The 22821-nt window shown below is 39.8% G+C and overlaps 1 protein-coding gene across 3 annotated transcripts in view; it reads right to left on the minus strand.

Annotated features, from left to right (window-relative positions):
* VPS41 (VPS41 subunit of HOPS complex) overlaps positions 1–22821 on the minus strand; it is a 184120-nt gene that overhangs the window by 122818 nt on the left and 38481 nt on the right. For all 3 annotated transcript variants that reach the window (XR_005021242.1, XM_036863672.1, XM_036863671.1), the window contains exons 3-4: positions 15852–15959; positions 8558–8635 (exon numbers count right to left, since the gene is read on the minus strand). Coding sequence is in view for 2 of the 3 variants with exons in the window: in XM_036863672.1 (XP_036719567.1) it covers positions 8558–8635; positions 15852–15959 (186 nt within the window). In the remaining variant the exon portion in view is untranslated. The remainder of the gene's footprint in view (positions 1–8557; positions 8636–15851; positions 15960–22821) is intronic.

A 22821-nucleotide genomic window follows, 5' to 3' on the forward strand; every position in this document is an offset into this window, starting at 1 on the left:
AGAAATAATTTCTAGAAAAGACTCATAAAATGAAACAATTCATGGGATTAACATATACACACTACTATGTATAAAACAGATAACCGGGCTTCCCTGGTGGCGCAGTGGTTAAGAATCCGCCTGCCAATGCAGGGGACACGGGTTCAATCCCTGGTCTGGGAAGATCCACATGCCACAGAGCAACTAAGCCCATGTGCCACAACTACTGAGCCTGCAATCTAGAGCCCGCATGCCACAACTACTGAAGCCCGCGCGCCTAGAGCCTGTGCTCCGCAACAAGAGAAGCCAGCGCAATGAGAAGCCCGTGCACCGCAATAAAGAGTAGCCCCTGCTCGCCGCAACTAGAGGAAGCCCGTGCACAGCAACGAAGACCCAACACAGCCAAAAAAAAAAAAACAAACAAACAAACAGATAACCAACATGGTCCTACTGTATAGCACAGGGAACTATATTCCATGTCCTGTGATAAACCATAATGGAAAAGAATAAGAAAAATAACATATATATATGTATAACTGAATCACTTTGCTGTACACTTGAAACTAACACAACATTGTAAATCAACTATACTCCAATTAAAAAACAAAACAAAACAATTCAGATAGAAAAACAGAGCTTGTTTAAGGAAGAAGTAACACACCCTGATTTTGAAACATGCTCTGTCAGGGTTTCCCAAGACTTTTTAGTCTTTGGAAGTCTATTACTAACAAAACAAAACTCAAGGTATAAATTATTTGTTATTAAACTGTACACACAGACACTTACACACATATATAAAGCCCCTGCCTTCTGGTCCATGACACCTGATTTCCCATCACTGTTCTCGTTTCACTTGCTTCCCTGAACAGTCCAAACTCCAAAGTCAGTCCCCACGAAGACACTCAGGAAAACACTACTTTTCTTTTTCCTTCAGTCCTTCTGCCAAACCTGCTGCCTAAGTCTCTCTCATTGCACCTCCCCATCCATTCTTTCCTCTCCACTCCCTTATTCTCGAGCTACTGGAGGAAAAACAAAATGTATGTGTAGATGTGAAGTCCGTGATCAAAGGCCCCTGCCCTTTGTGATTCCCTATTTCACAGGAAGCATCCATCACCTGGCCCAAACCCACCCCAACAATCGAAAAATGCTCATTCATCCTTCAAGATGCACCTCAAATTGCACTTTCTCCCGCTTGCAAACTTCATCACTCCTCCTCCAAGTCTCCACACTGTTCACGATCTTTTCATTGTTCTGACTTTGCCATAAGCGCTTGATCCCCAAAGAAAGAAGCCCCAGCATGAGGCTCTCCTTTACCACAGAATAGAGTCCACGGGCTTTCTGACAATCAGGCTCCAGTCTACTACTCAGCTCAGAGTCAAGTTCCAAAAAGTTACAATTACTTCAACCCTGACTATGAAATGGGTGGAGCACCAGGGTAATTTGGTGAAGAAATATTTAAAATTTTAGCTATTTAAGAGGTATTTGCCCAAATGCAGTTACCACTTAAAGATCAGATATGACAACATTCTGTAAGCATGACACTTTATTTTCAATGAGAGAAGCATCCTTAAAGCTGAACCTGTTACCTTACTCACCTCTGCACACAGATGCTACCAAAGTTATCAACCTACCGATAAACACTTAATCCACACACTGGAGACTATTTATGAAAAAATATGCAGAAAATGGGAAACAGGACTTTCCTTGGCATCATTTCTCAGAAGTTTGATTTCTGTTTAAGTAATTCTCACCTCACTGGACATACTTCTTATCACTCAAGATACTGAGTCCAAATATAGAAAACAGATTCTTTAAACACATAAGAAGCTGAGACCTGTCAGTCAGTCTTAAACAGATAGTACAGACACTGCCACATTTGAGCCAACAATGTACCACTTGGATAATATCAAAAGATACATGCCCTGCTTCCCAAGTAATGATGCCACACCTGGAATTGCACATATGGATGGGATGTGCTTCAGGTCGATAAACAAGTGCCCTGCGACCAATAGTAGAGCAGGGTTTCTTTGTTCACGGATAGATAGCTTACATTTTTAGATCTGCTCCAAGGGTTCTTTTAATGAATAGTCACCCCACACTATTCTGGCTACATTATGAATGAGCCCCAAAGAGTTGGGCTCTTCAGGGTTATAATGAATGCCTGGGATCTGTATATACTCTCGAAGAGATGGTCATGCCCACATGATTCCCCGTAATGTACACAGAGTTATCCTGATGGAGGAAAGGAAGGTGTAAAACCCTGATTATCTGGAAGGTAGTCCAGATACATGGAACTTTACAGATTCAGAACTACTGGCTCAGCCAAGTTCCATCAATTTCTCGCTATTCATCAGCTTTTATGTTGAGCACTAAGGATGCAGAGAGAAATGAGAGAAACCGCCCTCAGGAAACACACATTCTCTGGATGGAATGACCTCGACACAGATGCAAATAACCTCGACAAAAGTACTGTATTTTCCAGAAGTGGAGGTGCCAGGGAGAAGGAGATGATTAAACCATGGGAAGGATAAAAGAGGTATTCGTGAATATTAAAGATGCAATCTGAGAAGCTTAAAGGAACCCTCAGTTTTCAGGATTACACTGGCCAAGAGAGAGAAGAGAGAGAAGATAAGCTTTTCTTTTGCTGAAACATAAAAATAAAGATGGGTGATCCTATAATCAACATTTATATATCAATACCAAGGAAAGAGAAAAGAGGAGCTGATTTATATTAGAGATAAATTCCTCTAAGACAAAGAGAGCACACAAAAGGCCAGGAATACAATCCAAAAGATGGCTGAGTCCCAAAGCCCAGAGACAGAAATGAAACCATGGTCACTCCCAGGCAGGATCCAGTCACAAAAACACCTTTTTCAACCTTAGGTGAGGGAAACATCTAGATATGTGAGGAAAGCCTGGAATGAACTGGAAGAGGCGAGTGAACAGCAAGCGGGCAGGGGATAGAGAACCAAAGCAGCTCAAGCTGAGTTTCCCTCCAGTTTCCTGACTCCGCACCTTTTTTATCTAGAATGATCTCCAAAGTCTCCTCAGCCTCTGCACTCTGTTGACTTTATGAATTCTCCATAGGAACTAGGAAAAGTCTGAGTATATCTTAAAAACTCGCCAAGTATCACTGAATAAAAGGCTTACTTTCCATAAGTAAGAGGTAAGGTTCTGATCTCAATACAAACATTTTAAATTATAAATCCAATGGGGTGTGAGGGTTGAATAATACACAGGAGAGCAGAGATCTGACTCCCAGATGCCCTCCTGAGAGGTTAAGTAATGACAAAAAGAACCAGTCCCATGAGTATGTTTCAAGAAGATATTATCAGCTGATACGCTCACTGGGTACCAAACAGCCACAGAGACAAGAGAGAGGGAGAGAAAGAGGGGAGCGGTATACTAGGAGACATGGCCCCTGCCCTCCAAAACCTTGAATATGAACATGAAGCTGGAGTTGACACGATGACGGATTAACACTGCAAGTGAAAAAAGCAATAATTCAGGAGTTCAAAGGAGAGGTCACTTCAGTACAAGCACATCGCAGAAAGAACGGGACTTAACGGAAGAAGGGCATCCTTGGAATATGTGATTAAAAGGCTGGAACAAGCATGTCCAAGTCAATAACCAGAAGACGGTGAGTGGATCAGAATGACTGGAGAGGGAAGAAACTGAAACTACGATTGGAAACGTAGGCTTCGGCCATACGACAAGGGTCTTAGCCACAGATTAGGACTTGATCTGGGAAGTTGTGAGAAGCTGTCCAGGGTTCTCAGAGACACAGGGATTGAACTGTGAGCGGGGAAGATAAGCAGAAATAAAAAGAACTCTTATGAGGGTGTTAAAATACCGTAGCGTGAGCTAGTTTTCACAGAAATCTGGGTTTTTAATGCCACACGACCATAAGAAGTACCAAAGATCAGCAGTAAGGAAAAGAGTGTGTTAGTCTAATCCCAAATCAAAAACAGCAATAGAAATAGCAAAAGATGGGAATTCCCTGGCGGTCCAGTGGGAGCTAAGATCCTGCAAGCCATGTGGCACAGCCAAATTAAAAAAAAAAATAGAAATAGCAAAAGACTTTACTATCTGGAGTTCAAGGAGAATCCTGAAACCACCTCTTCTTTAAGAAATTAATTTTTAAAATTTCATATTTATGGGCTTCCCTGGTGGCGCAGTGGTTGAGAATCTGCCTGCTAATGCAGGGGACACGGGTTCGAGCCCTGGTCTGGGAAGATCCCACATGCCACGGAGCGGCTGGGCCCGTGAGCCACAACTACTGAGCATGCGCATCTGGAGCCTGTGCCCCGCAACGGGAGGGGCCGCGATAGTGAAAGGCCCACGCACCGCGATGAAGAGCGGTCCCCGCACCGCGATGAACAGTGGTCCCCACTTGCCGCAACTAGAGAAAGCCCTCGCATGAACCGAAGACCCAGCACAGCCAAAAATAAAAAAAAAAAAAAAAAAAAAAATTTCATATTTATCTTAATATAAAATGCCTACTAAGCCCTGGTTCTATTTTGTTTTCCTATTCCTTTCTTTTTTGTAACTAGCCATTTTCTAAGTATTTACCTAATGTCTCTGCCATGGCATGACGACAGCCAAACCTTTTCATTTCCTATTTCTAGCAAAGAAAGAAAACACATAAAGGTAAAGAGCAGAAATTTATTTGGTCAGTGGACTTCTTTGCTCTCCCTCTAGCACACTTAATAGAAAAGATTTAAAACATATGGAATAATGCTCCAAAATAATTTGCTCATTGCTTCAAAGTACAATAAGTACTCTTAATTAGTAAGCCATAAATTAATATGCTTAAGGAAAGTGGAGGCTATTAAAGAGAAACTAACTACTATGATTAATGACATCATATGGGCATAGATGCCATGTGGGAATTTAAAAGGAATTTGAGATCCTCTAAGGATTTTGAAGTCATATGTTACATACTGTGTAAGCAATTGAGACACCCATTATTCAGGAGAATATGGCTTGATCTATATTCAAGAAGGCAATTTTCTTAGCAACTTGAGCACCTTTACCTGAGAAGCTAGACCTATTTTAATTTTATTCTGTGATTTCAGTAAAATTGAACTCTATCAATTAAATCTGAATTAACATAAAGTTACACCTCGGGAAAAAATTTTTTAAAAAACACACATGTGTGGCTAAAGCTTGTTAATTAACATATATTCTGAATATCCTTTCAGATGGACTGAAATCTGAATATCAACATGCAAAATAAATCATCACCCTAGTGGTTTTTGCTTTTGATCCACAAAAGAACAGTCATGGATGGTTGGGGTAGCACAGAATCCTCTCTATCAAACTTTTTATGTAATTATAGAAGAATATACAGCTGCAAGAATAATCTTAGTGGCATGATTCATTTATATCAGGATCTCTGAACAAGATACCAACCTAGGAAATGTTCTGGGATTTAGAAGTAGAGTAAAGGGTTGCTTCGATAATTTGAACATTGCTCAAGGTCAAAGAGACATACACATGTATAGGTATTTCTGTACGTGCGTCTGCACGTTATTGAGGTATAACTCATATAGAATAAAGTGCACAAATCTCAAATGTGCGGCTCAGTGATTTTTACATATGTATATTCCTGGGAAACCACCAAGATAGGGACTATTATCAACACTTCAGAAGATTCTTCCTGTGCTCTCTCCCAGGTCAAATCATTATCTGACGTCTATCATCATAGTATGAGTCTGCCTTCTCTTAACCATCATATAAAAGGAATCATACAACATGTACATATTTGTGTCTGGCTTCTTTGGCTGAACATTAAGACAGTGAAATTCATCCATGTTTGTTGCATGTAGCAACAGTTTGTTCTTTTTAGTTGCTAAGAATATACCATCATTTGCTTATCCATTCTACTACTGATGAACATTTGGGTTGTTTCTAGTTTGGAGTTATTATAAATCAAGCTACTATTAACACTCTTCTACACATATATATTTTGTGGACATATGCACTGTATTCCGTTTTCTTGATATATACCTTGAACTGCTGGGTCATTAGGAAGGCATATGCTTAGCTTTTGTAGAGTGTGCTAAACAGTATTTCTCCTGAAATATTAATGGAAAAACAAATCACTTTCTTCAACATGCAGAATGATTTGTTTAGTTATTTCTTCTTTTGTATCATATACATTTAAAGTTATACAGCCTTTAATGTAATGATTCCATTCCAACACAAATAGCAGAATCAGGGAAACCTTTTAAAAATAAAGATTCCTCTATGCCTCCACGCTCTGCCAAACAAAACCTTATTGATAGGTGAGAATTTTCAACTACTGCTTCGTGACTTTACTACTGCATTCAAAACCTATAAATGCAATGAATGGGTTGAGGAGACATTTCTTGAGAAAATTTTTTTTAAATGTTATGCAAGTATAAGGTATTATTATTTTATCTAATTTTAATTCATTTAAGTTAGTTTCACCTAGAAGTTAAAAACTAAAGTCAGAGGTGTTAATTCACTAGTTTTTTTTTTTTTTTTAATACTTGTTTCACTCTTGCTGCATTTCTAATGAAGAAAACAGTTCTTGATGGAATATGGCAATCATTGCATCCAAAGAAAATCTGCAGATTCAAGCCATAAGTGTTTTTAGAATTGAAAAACTCCTGTTTTAAGAGCACTGATACGGAGCCCCCAAAAGCAGCCATGTCATAGGAAACAGGAAAATAAAAAAATAAAGGAAAAAACTCATCTGAGATGAGAAGCTGAAGATTCAGGCTCCTCTCAAAAAAGATAATGACATTCTGAAATTTGTCACCTGAAAGTCATATACCTCATAAGGTAATGGTCATGAAGACCCAAGGCCTCATGAAAAACTTCTCCACAGCAGACTATTAAATTCTTGTGTGAGGTAAACAAACAAACAGAGCACCAAATCATCTTCCTCTCCTGCCCAAAAATAAGTGCAAAGCTATAAAGAACTTAATTTTCAAAGATGTCATAAAGGCAGGACTGAAAAGAAAGAACAAGGAATTACCTGGAAAAGGACTCAGGATATACCTGACATAAAACTGACATCAGAAAAGATAAAGCTGAAGGCTTATACTGAATAGACACAAGGACCGCATGAATGAATGGGTAAAGAAAGACACGAATAAACTCCTACAGTATTTCTCCTGGTTTCTCTTTTGGCCATGGAACCAGCAGTGTTTGTCCTGTGAACCTCAGCAATCAAGTAATTTCTATACAATATTAAAAAGACTTACTGAGAAGCAGAGTTTAACAGAATCATTAAACTGGAGCCGTAAATTTAAGAGACCATCCAGGCAAGCTCTTTTTTCAAGGTGAGGAGATATGGGTGACACCATAAAAAAGAGCTCTGCCTAGCACCAGCTCACATTTTAATGCATGGCAATGGGAAGACCAAATGTTTATTAAATCATCAAAATGGGTGGCCAGTGTCCAGGAGGGAGAAGATAGCGGGTCAAAAGTATCTTCTTGTCTGAAAGGGATGCCGAAGCCAAACAAGAACCCCCCATTTGCCTGATGGATCAGTGGTTAGAGCACACAATTCCCTCCTAGGACTACTCCAAAGATTCCAAGGATACTGTCATCATCTGTGGTTCCCTTTCTTTTAAGCAAAACAAAGCAACCTGGTACCTTTAATATATAATGTATCAGCTTTAGAAACTGGTGTCCTTTGTAAACTACACCAATACCTTATGATGGATCTTTCAACAAGTGCTGATGCTTTCTTCAAAAAAAGGAATATGTTCCCCCAAATCACCACCTTTTTCATCCCAAAGGTTCACATTCACACAACCACGGACACTTGATACTTTCTAGGCCCATCTTAAACACCAAAATCAAGCTTCAGATTCAACATTTCCTTCATCCTTGGTGACTCCAAATCACAATTAAAGAAATAAAAAGCCTGGCTCTTCTCTTTAAGTCAATATAATCCCCTAAGAGTCCAACTCGCAGAACATTCACATAAAATATTAGCTTTATATATTTAGAAGAGATAAACTGAAACAGCAAGGTGATCAATCAATTTTCAATTACATTTGGCATCTGGAGAAGATTATGGGGCATGTACTTACAATCGACATTAGTCATCAAATGAGGGGGTTCACACTTTAAGGATTCCACAAACCCCCAGAGTATGTAAATTAACACCATTAATCACCAATAAAAGCAATCTTTTTTCTTTGATTAACAATTCATCTAGACATTCTACACTGTTACAGTTTAAAACAAACACACATAGGAGTATTTTAAATGCTTCATTTAAAGCCAAATGGATGACTATAATTAACTAAAGAACTGCAATTAAACAGATTCATAAAAATAAATTTTTAAAAGGACTTTATATAGCAGATACCCAGTGAAAATACATTATGTATAAATATAGACCTCTTTCTTTGTAAGTTCACCTTTAAAACTTTTTAACACAGGTTACAAAATGCAGAGTTGAACTCTTAGCAGTCCGATTTCATCGATAAAGATCCTTTTTTATGCTCTAAAAACAAATGGCTAAAACATTTCAAAGCACAGATTTCAGCATGAAATTTAGCTCGCACATTATTTTATACTGGATACTTACTATATCAAACTTCTGAGTGATGTTTCCCTGGACATCCAGTAAATAAACCTTGCCATAATGTGTGCCCAGTGCCAAGAACTGTAAGAAGAACAGAGGGGTACAGGGGTCAGTTTCTTAATGGACCATTCATACACAATTAGTAATAAAACCATCTGCAAAGTCAAGACACTTAATGTGTAAGTGATCTGCGATACCTCGGAAGACGCACATTCCTTTGAGAAGGCTTGTTTCCAGCTTGGAGGAAATCACAGAACAGGGCCTTCTTTATTGGGATCATGCAAGCTAGCTGTCAGAATGACTCATGAGGACCCTCATCTACTGACAACTAACGGTGTGCATGCGGCCTGTACACAATGCCCTGATGGACTGAGGCAGCAAATTAAAATGCAGCTGTGAAAGTACGACCAACCCACGGTTGAACTCAGCATCTGAAGGGAATGATTTAGAAACTCCCCTTAATTTATGGCAACTGCATAAATCTGTGCTATCATTTAAGTTCAACACACACACACACACACACACACACACACACACACACACACACCCCCAAGTAATCTTTTTTAGGAAGGAAAATCCATGCCACGCTGAGATGCAAAAACAAAACTCAGATGTACTTATACTGTCATCGTGAGAATGCCTCTCTAAAAGTAAACGTGTGATATTAAGTGACAATGTTTATTTTTGAATGCAAAAAAGAAAAAAATCCTTTTCTGTCACACAAATAACTGTTGAGCTTTGTATTCATTTTATGACATAAAACTAGTTCATAACTCCCACTGTTTCTTTAATTCTTTGAACTAACCCTAAAGAAATGAGAAGAAACTTTAGGACTACCTGAAATAGGACATGAGATTTCTCTTCCCTTTTATTTCTCTAAGCAGTACTCAAAGAATTCCAAATTCTCTGTATTTCGTTGCATGTGAACATGCTTCATCGTAACCTAGAACGAAATGCTCAAACTTATAGGCACTACTAAGCTTTTCAGTCAAGCAGAACAATCTTGAAAAAAATTAACCTTACAGAAAGTCAAGATTTAAAAGGATTTCTCAGAATGGAATTGCTGAAAATGAAATTTCAGATCAGGCGCTTAAAATATAAAACTACATTAAAAGAGGCGTCACAGAAAGGAAAAGAAGGGGGTTCATTAGAAATTCAGTCCCTGCAATGCCTTTCACTCCTGCAAGGTTGCCTTTTTTTCAGGAAGAAAAAAAAGTCCCCCGGGTAAAAAAATCAATACTGGTTAATAAAACATCAGGTGTGCAGACATAACTAGGTATGACGATTCCGCTGCACAGGGCTGCCTGAATGACAAGGTGCCAGGCCGATTACTCATCCAGGGCAGACAACAAGGCTGCTGAAAAGAGGATGTCGGGGCCCTGGAAAGGGCAGGGGAAGAGGTAATTCTGGGGGGGAAATGAGCCTGAATTTTTAAACCAAACAGGGCTGTTTCCTCCAAAGCAAAAGAACATTCTAATCAGAAATAGAGGACTCAGAGGGGTGTAATTTCTTCTCCACAGTGACACTCTGACAATATCTGAATAGAAAAATACCACATAATACTAGCTACAAACAATACTCCATTCTGAGGCCACCTATGGTAAAAGAATGAATGGGTTTTAAAAGCTCACTACACCCAAGTACTCGACAGTATTGACTCTCCTCATAAACACTGTATTTATTTTGTTAGAAAACTAAGGGGGGGACTTTCCTGGCGGTCCAGTGGTTAAGGCTCTGTGCTTCCAATGAAGGGGGCACGGGTTCGATCCCCGGTCGGGGAACTAAGATCCCACATGCTGCATGGCGCAGCCAAAAGTCAAAAAAAAAAAAAAAAAAGAAAGAAAGAAAGAAAGAAAACCAAGAAAGCCAATGCTTTAATACTGGGTCATTATCTGATATCTCTGTGAAGGCCATTCTTGAACTTCCAATTATATTTTATCAAAGTTTTAAAGGTTCTATACAGAGTACTTTACCCCAAATATTAATTCCTTCCCTTCTTCTTTTCAAAATTACTAGTTTAATTCATTTAATACTTAAGACAGAAAGGAAACGTAAAATAATTATTTTGATTGTATGATTTCAACCTAAAACGATAATTACTTTAGACCATCTTGGAAAAAAAAAAGCAGTGGTTTTTATGACAACCTACCTTTTGTTTAGGAAAACATTTCATCATTTGGATTAGATAAATTATTGTTGCTCCCTTTTAGAAATAACTTTATGTGCTCTTAAAACAATCAAGTTTGATAAGGCAATCGTATAGTTCTTAAAAATTTAACTACCAAAACTATTAATGAGTCATACTTTCATTTGCTAATGCTTTCGACTACTTAAAATACAAGAAAAAAATGCAGAATTGGCCACAAATCATGAACATAAATATAAATCCTTTAAATATGACCCTCCTTTCAGCCATGAAAAGCCTTGTGCTTTTGTAACTATTGATTTTTTTTTTCTTTTAACCTGAGAGCACCTAAAATCCAGCATGGGCAAAGAATAAATATAATTTAATTAGCCCCTTTCCTGTTTAAATACAGAAACTTGACTCATTTGATAAACTATCATTTGGGCATTGAATCCTTCTGAACCATCCACTAGCATAATTGCTTTTCCTCTGAACAACTGGACTTTTTGTAAGTAAACAGGTAGAAGAAGCAATAAGCAGTCTTTCGGACACCACGAAAGAAACAAGAAGTAGTACATTTCAAATGTGGTCAGCTGTATAGTAATATCTATGTTTCACCTAGCACTTTACAGCATTCAAAGCATTAGAGCAGGGACTGCCTTCAATTACACATAAGGAAATAAGTTCTGGGAGTTGATGTGACTTCCCCGGAGACAGTCAATAAGTGGCAGAGCTAGGGCCAGAATTAATAGCTAAAATACTCTCAACTGGATCAGAAGTCTGGTAAATAGAAACATGAGCCTCAGATCAAGAGTGCATGTTCTCAAACTTAGTCTGACTACAGTTCCCACCGTCAGGCTCCTTGGCCAAGTTGGATTAAGTATGGTGTTAATAAAGTTTGACCTCTGGGGAGGCAAACTTTGTTCTCCTTTTCATCAATTTGATGGTTTATTCAACACACACACACACACACACACACACACACACACACAAAGCACCTATGATATGCTTAGACAATAAGCATGTATGACTTAAAAGGATGACGGTAAAATGATGGAGACAGAAATAAAAAACTGATTAAGATTAAATTTTTAGAGTATGCTTTAAAAGTAAGTACAATTGACTCGTGAACAACACAGGTTTGAACTGGGAGGGTCCACTTAGACAGATTTTTTTCAATAGTAGATAGTTGGTCTTTGAACAATCTGGGGGGCGGTTAGGGGCACCCACCCTTCCTGCAGTTGCAAATGTGCATATAACTTTAGTTGGCCCTCTAGATCCACGGTTCCTCCAGATCAGTGGTTCTACAGCCACAGATTCAAGCAACCAGGGACCGTGTAGTATTTACTACTGAAAAAAATCCGTGTATAAGTGGACCCTGTGCAGTTCCAATCTGTGTTGTTCAAGGGTCAACTTTGAAGGAGGAGTGTTAGACAGTAGACACTGAGGCAGATGGGGCAGGCTTGTGGTAAAGACCATTTTAGGCAGCGTGGATACAACTTGCACAAAGGCATGTAGTCACATAAAAAGCAGGACAAAGGCAAAAAATTACAAGTAGTTTTATATGGTGGAAGCATCCAGGGCAGGAGACAGGCAATGAGATTGGCAAGGTTGGTTAACAGGAGACTTCTGAATTTTTTTTTTTTTTTTAACTTTTCAGACTTCATCTTGCGTGTAATGAGAGCCATTGAAGGGTTTTATTTATTTATTTATTTATTTATTTATTTATTTTATTTTGGCTGCATTGGGTCTTTGTTGCTGCGCGCGGGCTTTCTCTAGTTGCTGTGAGCGGGGGCTACTCTTCATTGCGACGCACAGGCTTCTCATCGCGGTGGCTTCTCTTGTTGCAGAGTGCGGGCTCTAGGCACGCGGGCTTCAGTAGCTGTGGCTCACGGGCTTAGTTGCTCCGCAGCATGTGGGATCTTCCCGAACTAGGGCTCGAACCTGTGTCCCCTGCATTGGCAGGCAGAATCTTAACCACTGCACCACCAGGGAAGCCCCCAAGGTTTCTGAATATTTATGGAGAGATGAAAGGTAACAAAGTGAGTGTGTGTTTAGGGGGGAGGGGGGAGTGTGTCCAAATCATGAAGACACCAGGAAACCAATACGGAATTCTAGGAAGGGGGAGCACATGATCAGATCTGAATTCCTGGAAGATTATTTCAGTAGAAAGAAGTGTTATAAATGGACTAGGATGAAATCAAATCTGAAAGAAAATAGATTGGTTCACGGTGTGTTCATTAGTTCCAGGGAGAAATGATGAATGCCTGTACTAAAAGATCTTTGACTCAGGATGGGAGTGGATTCAAGCAGGTGACATGTGGGTAGAATCCAGGCAGAAGAGATGTTGTGAGTAAGAACAGTCAAGAGTTGCTGCCAGAGCATTGCCCTTGTGGCAGAAAGTGGTCAGATATGGGGCCAATCACACAAGGAGGCAAGATCTCAGAGGACCTTAAACACCACATGAAGGAGCTCAGACTTTTATTTAGTAGATGATGAAAATAAGATCTGGTTAGAAAAATGAGAAGCACACGAGTAGAGGCAGGAGAAGATGAGGGCCTTGGCTAGGGCAGGGGTGGTGAGAGAACCACCAGGACTTAGGGGATGACTGGGCGGAAGGGGAGAAGGAGTCAGCTTTGGCTTAGGTGATGCCACCAAATGGGGCAGAGAACCCAAAAAACACAGAGGCGAGGGAAGGAAGGGAAAAGAAGACGAGCTCATTATGGACATGGTGAATCTCAGGTATAAACAGAACCAAAAGTAGAGCTGTGCAGGAGGCACCTGGATAAATAAGCACGCTATTCTTGGAAGGGTCAGGGTGGAGGTGGCCACAGAAATCATGAAATTTAAATATCAAGAAGAGTACACATTTGGGCTTCCCTGGTGGCGCAGTGGTTAAGAATCCGCCTGCCAGTGCAGGGGACACAAGTTCGAGCCCTGGTCCAGGAAGATCCCACATGCCGCGGAGCAACTAAGCCCGTGCGCCACAACTACTGACCTGCGCTCTACAGCCCGCGAGCCACAACTACTGAAGCGCGCGTGCCTAGAGCCCGTGCTCGGCAACAAGAGAAGCCACCGCAATGAGAAGCCCGCACACCGGAACAAAGAGTAGCCCCCGCTCACCCCAACTAGAGAAAGCCCGCGTGCAGCAACGAAGACCCAATGCAGCCAAATAAATAAATTTATTTAAAAAAAAAAAAAAGTACACATTTAATAGACATGTGGCCAATGGACCAAATCTTGGGAAAACCAACATGTAAGGGAAAAGTAGAGGTGAAAGAAACTGAAAGAAAACCAGAAGGGAATAACAGAAGTGATCAAGAAAGTGATAAGAAAATGGTGTCATGATAAGGAAGTTTTAAGAAAGGTGAGCTCCACAGTGTCAAAAGCATCGAAATGTCCACAAATTGGCGAATGGACAAAGTGTGTTCTGTCCATACACTGGGATAATATTCCCAATAAGGAGGAATGAAGTGTTGATATGTGCTCCGTCACAAGTGAACCTCAAAAACACGATAGTAAGTGTAAGAAGCCAAACACAAGAGACCAAACAATGTATGATTCCATGTATATGAAATATCCAAAATAGGCTAATTCATAGAATCAGAAAGTAGATCAGTAGTCACGTGGGGCTAGAATTATGTCTGTTCCATGACATAGCCTGATCACTAGGAGAGAAGGGAGGAAATGAGGGGGGGTGAAGTAAAGAAGTGGACAAAAAGGTCCTTGAGCAGGAGGAAGAACAGCTCCTGTGGGGAAGGATGGGCGTGGATTCAGATGAGCCGGGAAAGGGGTCAGGAATTGAGGCTGATCATGCTTGGTAGTTTCCATTTTCTTAATTAAATAGAAATGACATCATCCTCAGAGTGAAGGGATCGTGGCTGAAGAGGCGGATTGGGGACCGAAGGAGCTTTTGAAGGACAAATAAATATCAGGCCTTTCAGTGACATGTGCACCTCGGCACGCAACGTGTACCAGCACATGGCAGGTGGCTTTGGTCATCTGAGCACTGACTCGGAGCTGAGAGTGTAGCTGGGGGGCACATGAGGGTCAGGGCCATTAGAGAATTGAATCTGCTGGTAAAGTTAACTTAGGATAGTTGACCACTTGACAGAAAGAAAGAGAAAGAATGGATTAGAGATCAGGGCTCCATAAAGTCACAAAACAGGGTTAGTGGGAAGATGAACACAATAGCTTCAAGGAAAAAAGGACAAGAGAGCGTTGCCCAAAAGATCCTCAAGTCCCAGGGACGGACACCCTCCAGAGTGTGGCCTTAAGGGTAGAGAGATGAAACAGGGCCGAAGGAGGGGGTTTCTGGAAAAACAAAACAGACAGCACATATCCTACTGGCATGCTGAGCAAGTGCAGGAATCTGTTTACAATGGAATGAAATCGGTAGTAAAGGGGAACGGGGTGGAGGTAGGAGGAGGATGAGACAATACTGCTGGTAACAAAGGGATAAAGCCAGGAGATGGATCAGAGCTGGGGGTCTGCCTTTTGTGGAGGCACCAAGGCTCACTCACAGGGCTGATAGGGAAGACAGAGCAATGGGTGAAACTCCCTGGCCTCTGATATTCCAATTATGACCCAGATTGTTTTGGTCTAAGAATGGGCTAAGGGTCCTGTATAGTACTTAGCCTGGATTCAGAAAGTTGGCGGGGTGGGCTTTGCTGTAGCGAAGACACATATGTGGAATCTATTCATTCATTCATATAATAGATAAGTAATCATCTGGGGCCTTGCTGCTGATTCCTAAGGCCTCCAATGGAATCTCTTCTACTTTCACAAAAGCAATGAGCTCCACAATACTTCTCATCCTAACACTTTCCTACTCTACTACTTAAGAGCTGAGGAATTAAGCACTAGGGTTTCCGAGAACCACTTGCTACAAACCTTTCACATCCATCATCGTCTGAGTCCTACTTGATATACCCTTGCAGTGGGTGGTGTGTGTGTGTACAAACACATTTATATAATATCTCTGGTTGTTGTTTTGGTTTTTTGTTGGTGAGAAAGAAGAGAGGAAGAATGGAAAGGAGACATGATTACTGTAAAAAAAAAAAAAAAAAAAAAAAAAAAAAACCCACCATGCAAAGCACCCAGACTCCAAAGTATCAACAAACTTACCACAGAAACAACTCACAGCAGAATCCTCTACATGGGCCACCTTACCTTGTCGTGGACTGTCATGCAGCTAGCGGCATCCTTCTGAAGGATTTCAGTTACCCCATTGGAGAGCCTTTCATACTTCAGTTTGGGCTCCTCTTCACTCTCTTCTTCCTGCAGAGAGAGCAGAGAAAATGACAGCCCTCAAGGACTTATTTGAAAGAGTCAAAGACTCAAAACACACATTGTAAGGGGGAACCAGAGATGGTTCCCTCAATGACTGTCAGCAACCCAACTACAGCTAAAGGTTAAGATCCTCATGTTTCATTTTTCCAACTGGTCTATCAACTGCTACAACTTCAATGGCAGAATAAATTCAAAAGCTGGAAAGAGGACTATAATATACTCACTGTTGACAATAGTCAACTTTGGCATATTAAATACAATACTATCTGTCCAACTATGCAGACAAAAGTCAATAAATAGCGTATGGGCAAAATACTTGTCAGTGTGCCCTCATGGACATAAAACACAACAGTGAGATAGGAATATAATAAACCTCTAAAAGACATGAATTTTGCATTTCAAGATTACAAGTATTTTTCTCAGATTTGAGAATATCTCTGTTAATTAGAAAAATATAATTATAAAAATTATATCAAAGTGAAAGAAAATTAGAAATTTTATATAAAACAAAGTATATATTACTCTTCAGAAAAAAATATTTTAATATTTATTTTAAATAACTAGTAAACCATGAACAGTCATTATTTATTTAGTTTATGTTAGAATATTCACTGTTGACTCTCATTGTTATGTTAGAATATTCACTGTTGACTCTTAATCATTTTATATGTATTCAATATTATCACTAACTTTATATGTTCAATTTCACTGTTGATACAGCATCATAAGACATCCTTAATGCTCAGAGTTACAAAATAAAGTTAGGAATCTATATTGACTATAATGGCCATGAATTAATAAATCAAGGATAGTTATAAAACTTATTACAATGATTCAGAAAAATATTCCATTTTACTTCATCAGTATGTAATGAGAAACAAGAAAGCATGCATATACCAACACCTATGACTGGATAAAGCTGGCCAAAAGAGAAGTTCACAAAAATAATCTAATTACTGACATTTCCTTCAAAAATAATTGTGTAGCCCTCACCTTCCAGCTAACATTTGGGTAGTCTGAGGCATATCAATGTTCCTACCCAGAATAACTAGGAAGGCTTAATGAACTATAGAGCAAGCAACATCACTCTAAGGCATCAATTAAAGGGCTGCTGAGGCAACCTGAACTAGAAGAGTCAGGATTCCAAGATGGTGGACAAACCATGGAGAGGTGAGCTGGCATTCTACAGCCATTCTTCATGGAGGTATTTATCAACAAGAGGCTGAGAATCTCTGCCTAGAGAGATGGCCAGTCCTGGGAGGATGGAAAACAGCAAGCCTTCTGGTACTTGTGGGGACTGGAGACCTGATGGGCTAAGACCTCAGTGGAAGACAGAGGCAAAGAAGGGAGTTTGTTACACAGCCACTTTTCCCCAAAGGACAACTGCGAATTTCCAAAGCTACATAAGGTATGAGACAAAAAAGCTCAACAGAAAGCCTCCAAAGTGCAAACTCGCTGCCTTGATGTGTTGGGAAGAGAAGAATTAGAGTTCAGGAGCCATCGGGAAATGAGATCCTGGTGAATACCACAGGCTCTCATTTGGGACTCCTGGTCCCCAGGGGATAAGCACAATAGTTTCCCCAAACTTCTGTCTAGCTTGGACTCAGTTCAGTCCCTGACTGGAGTAAGGTATGTAACCCTCAACCCATCTGTCCAGTAAAGGAAAGGTTGACTCCTTGGAAAAAGAATCCTATGGGGACTTCTACAACTCTTCACTTACTATACCGAGAATTCAATAAAAAATTACGAGGTGCACCACAAGACTGGACCAAATGACTGAAAATCAAGGAGAAAAAAATATTGTAAAAACAGACCCGTGGGTGACCTACTAACTGGAGTTAGCAGAAAAGGACTTTAATATAACTATAGCTAGTATGTTCTGGAAGGAAGGAAGGGAGAGAGGGAGGGAGGAAAAGGTGAATAAGACAGATGAAAAGGGAGATTTTCAACAGAGAACTGTAATCTGTAAAAAAGAATCAAATGAAAATTTTAGAACTGAAATTAAGAATGCAATAAAGGAGAGGAACCAAGATGGCGGAGTAGAAGGACGTGCTCTCACTCCCTCTTGTGAGAATACCAGAATCACAACTAGCTGCTGGACAATCATCTGGACAGGAAGACACTGGAACGCACCAAAAAAGATATCCCACATCCAAAGACAAAAGAGAAGCCACAATGAGACGGTAGGAGGGGCGTAATCAGAGTAAAATCAAATCCCATAACTGGTGGGTGGGTGACTCACAGACTGGCAAACACTTATACCACAGAAGTCCACCCACTGGAGTGAAGGTTCTGAGCCCCACGTCAGGCTTCCCAATATGGGGGTCCGGCAACGGGAGGAGGAATTCATAGAGAATCAGACTTTGAAGCCTAGTGGGAATTGATTGCAGGACTTCGACAGGACTGGGGGAAACAGAGACCCCACTCTTGGAGGGCGCACACAAAATAGTGTGCGCATCGGGACCCAGGGGAAGGAGCAGTGACCCCGGGGGAGACTGAACCAGACCTACCTGCTGGTGTCGGAAGGTCTCCTGCAGAGGCGGGGGGTGGCTCTGTTTCACCGTGGGGACAAGGACACTGGCAGCAGAAGTTCTGGGAAGTACTCCTTGGCGTGAGCCCTCCCAGAGTCTGTCATTAGCCCCACCAAAGAGCCCAGGTAGGCTCCAGTGCTGGGTTGCCTCAGGCAAAACAACCAACAGGGAGGGAACCCAGCCCCACCCATCAACAGTCAAGTGGATTAAAGTTTTACTGAGCTCTGACCACCACAGCAACAGTCAGCTCTACCCACCACCAGAGCCTCCCATCAAGCCTCTTAGATAGCCTCAACCACCAGAGGGCAGACAGCAGAAGCAAGAAAAACTATAATCCTGCAGCATGTGGAACAAAAACCACATTCACCGAAGGACAGACAAGATGAAAAGGCAGAGGGCTATATACCAGATGAAGGAACAAGATAAAACCCCAGAAAAACAACTAAATGAAGTGGAGATAGGCAACCTTCCAAAAAAAAAATTCAGAATAATGATGGTTAAGATGATCCAGGACCTCGGAATAAGAATGGAGGCAAAGATTGAGAAGATGCAAGAAATGATTAACAAAGACCTAGAAGAATTAAAGAACAAACAAACAGAGATGAACAATACAATAACTGAAATGAAAACTACACTAGAAGGAATCAATAGCAGAATACCTGAGGCAGAAGAACGGATAAGTGACCTGGAAGACAGAATGGCGGAATTCACTGCTGTGAAACAGAATAAAGAAAAAAGAGTGAAAAGAAATGAAGACAGCCTAAGAGACCTCTGGGACAACATTAAATGCAACAACATTCACATTATAGGGGTCCCAGAAGGAGAAGAGAGAGAGAAAGGACCAAAGAAAATATTTGAAGAGATTATAGTCGAAAACTTCCCTAACATGGGAAAGGAAATAGCCACTCAAGTCCAGGAAGCGCAGAGAGTCCCATACAGGATAAACCCAAGGAGAAACATGTCGAGACACATACTAATCAAACTGGCAAAAATTAAAGACAAAGAAAAATTATTGAAAGCAGCAAGGGAAATACGACAAATAACATACAAGGGAACTCCCATAAAGTTAACAGCTGATTTCTCAGCAGAAACTCTACAAGCCAGAAGGGAGTGGCATGATATACTTAAAGTGATGAAAGGGAAGAACCTACAACCATGATTACTCTACCCGGCAAAGATCTCATTCAGATTTGATGGAGAAATCAAAAGCTTTACAGACAAGCAAAAGCTAAGAGAATTCAGCACCACCAAACCAGCTCTACAACAAATGCTAAAGGAACTTCTCTAAGTGGGAAACACAAGAGAAGAAAAGGACCTACAAAAGCAAACCCAAAACAATTAAGAAAATGGTAATAGGAACATACATATCGATAATTACCTTAAACGTGAATGGATTAAATGCTCCAACCAAAAGACACAGGCTCAATGAATGGATACAAAAACAAGACCCATATATATGCTGTCTACAAGAGACCCACTTCAGACATAGGGACACATACAGACTGAAAGTGAGGGGATGGAAAAAGATATTCCATGCAAATGGAAATCAAAAGAAAGCTGGAATAGCTATACTGATATCAGACAAAATAGACTTTAAAATAAAGAATGTTACAAGAGACAAGGAAGGACACTACATAATGATCAAGGGATCAATCCAAGAAGAAGATATAACAATTATAAATATATATGCATCCAACATAGGAGCACCTCAATACATAAGGCAACTGCTAACAGCTCTAAAAGAGGAAACCGACAGTAACACAATCATAGTGGGGGACTTTAACACCTCACTTACACCAATGGACAGATCATCCAAAATGAAAATAAATAAGGAAACAGAAGCTTTAAATGACACAACAGACGAGATAGATTTAATTGATATTTATAGGACATTCCATCCAAAAATAGCAGATTACACTTTCTTCTCAAGTGCGCACGGAACATTCTCCAGGAGAGATCACATCTTGTGTCACAAATCAAGCTTCAGTAAATTTAAGAAAACTGAAATCATATCAAGCATCTTTTCTGACCGCAATGCTATGAGATTAGAAATGAATTACAGGGAAAAAAACATAAAAAACACAAACACATGGAGGCTAAACAATATGTTACTAAATAACCAAGAGATCACTGAAGAAATCAAAGAGGAAATCAAAAAATACCTAGAGACAAATGACAATGAAAACACGACGATCCAAACCTATGGGATGCAGCAAAAGCAGTTCTAAGAGGGAAGTTTATAGCTATACAAGCCTACCTAAAGAAACAAGAAAAATCTCAAGTAAACAATCTAACCTTACACCTAAAGGAACTACAGAAAGAAGAACAAACAAAACCAAAGTCAGCAGAAGGAAAGAATTCATAAAGATCAGAGCAGAAATAAATGAAATAGAAACAAAGAAAACAATAGCAAAGATCAATAAAACTAAAAGCTGCTTCTTTGAGAAGTTAAACAAAATTGAGAAGCCATTAGCCAGACTCATCAAGAAAAAGAGGGAGAGGACTCAAATCAATAAAATCAGAAATGAAAAAGGAGAAGTTACAACAGACACCACAGAAATACAAAGCATCCTAAGAGACTACTACAAGCAACTCTATGCCAATAAAATGGACAACCTGGAAGAAATGGACAAATTCTTAGAAAGGTATAAGCTTCCAAGACTGAACCAGGAAGAAATAGAAAATATGAACAAACCAATCACAAGTAATGAAATTGAAACTGTGATTAAAAATCTTCCAACAAACAAAAGTCCAGGACCAGATGGCTTCACAGGTGAATTCTATCAAACATTTAGAGAAGAGCTAACACCCATCCTTCTCAAACCTTCCAAAAAATTGCAGAGGAAGGAACACTCCCAAACTCATTCTATGAGGCCACCATCACCCTGATACCAAAACCAGACAAAGATACTACAAAAAAAGAAAATTACAGACCAATATCACTGATGAATATAGATGCAAAAGTCCTCAACAAAATACTAGCAGACAGAATCCAACAACACATTAAAAGGATCATACACCATGATCAAGTGGGATTTATCCCAGGGATGCAAGGATTCTTCAATATATGCAAATCAATCAATGTGATACACCATATTAACAAATTGAAGAATAAAAACCATATGATCATCTCAATAGATGCAGAAAACGCTTTTGACAAAATTCAACACCCATTTCTGATAAAAACTCTCCAGAAAGTGGGCATAGAGGGAACCTACCTCAACATAATAAAGGCCATATATGACAAACCCACGGCAAACATCATTCTCAATGGTGAAAAACTGGAAGCATTTCCTCTAAGATCAGGAACGAGACAAGGATGTCCACTCTCACCACTATTATTCAACATAGTTTTGGAAGTCCTAGCCATGGCAATCAGAGAAGAAAAAGAAATAAAAGGAATACAAATTGGAAAAGAAGAAGTAAAACTGTCACTGGTTGCGGATGACATGATATTATACATAGGAAATCCTAAAGATGCCACCAGAAAACTACTAGAGCTAATCAATGAATTTGGTAAAGTTGCAGGATACAAAATTAATGCACAGAAATCTCTTGCATTCCTATACACTAATGATGAAAAATCTGAAAGAGAAATTAAGGAAACACTCCCATTTACCACTGCAACAAAAAGAATACAATACCTAGGAATAAACCTACCTAGGGAGACAAAAGACCTGTATGCAGAAAACTACAAGACACTGATGAAAGAAATTAAAGATGATACCAACAGATGGAGAGATATACCATGTTCTTGGATTGGAAGAAACAATATTGTAAAAATGACTCTACTACCCAAAGCAATCTACAGATTCAATGCAATCCCTATCAAATTACCAATGGCATTTTTTACAGAACTAGAACAAAATATCTTAAAATTTGTATGGAGACACAAAAGACCCCGAATAGCCAAAGCAGTCTTGAGGGAAAAAAATGGAGCTGGAGCAATCAGACTCCCTGACTTCAGACTATACTACAAAGCTACAGTAATCAAGACAGTATGGTACTTGCACAAATACAGAAACATAGATCAATGGAACAAGATAGAAAGCCCAGAGATAAACCTACGCACCTATGGTCCACTAATCTATGACAAAGGAGGCAAGGATATACAATGGAGAAAAGAGTCTCTTCAATAAGTGGTGCTGGGAAAACTGGACAGCTACATGTAAATGAATGAAATTAGAACACTCCCTAACACCATACACAAAAATAAACTCAAAAAGGATTAGAGACCTAAATGTAAGACTGGACACTATAAAACTCTTAGAGGAAAACATAGGAAGAACACTCTTTGACAAAAATCACAGCAAGATCTT

This window comes from Balaenoptera musculus, chromosome 9 (genome assembly GCF_009873245.2).
Source record: "Balaenoptera musculus isolate JJ_BM4_2016_0621 chromosome 9, mBalMus1.pri.v3, whole genome shotgun sequence".
NCBI lineage: Eukaryota > Metazoa > Chordata > Mammalia > Artiodactyla > Balaenopteridae > Balaenoptera > Balaenoptera musculus.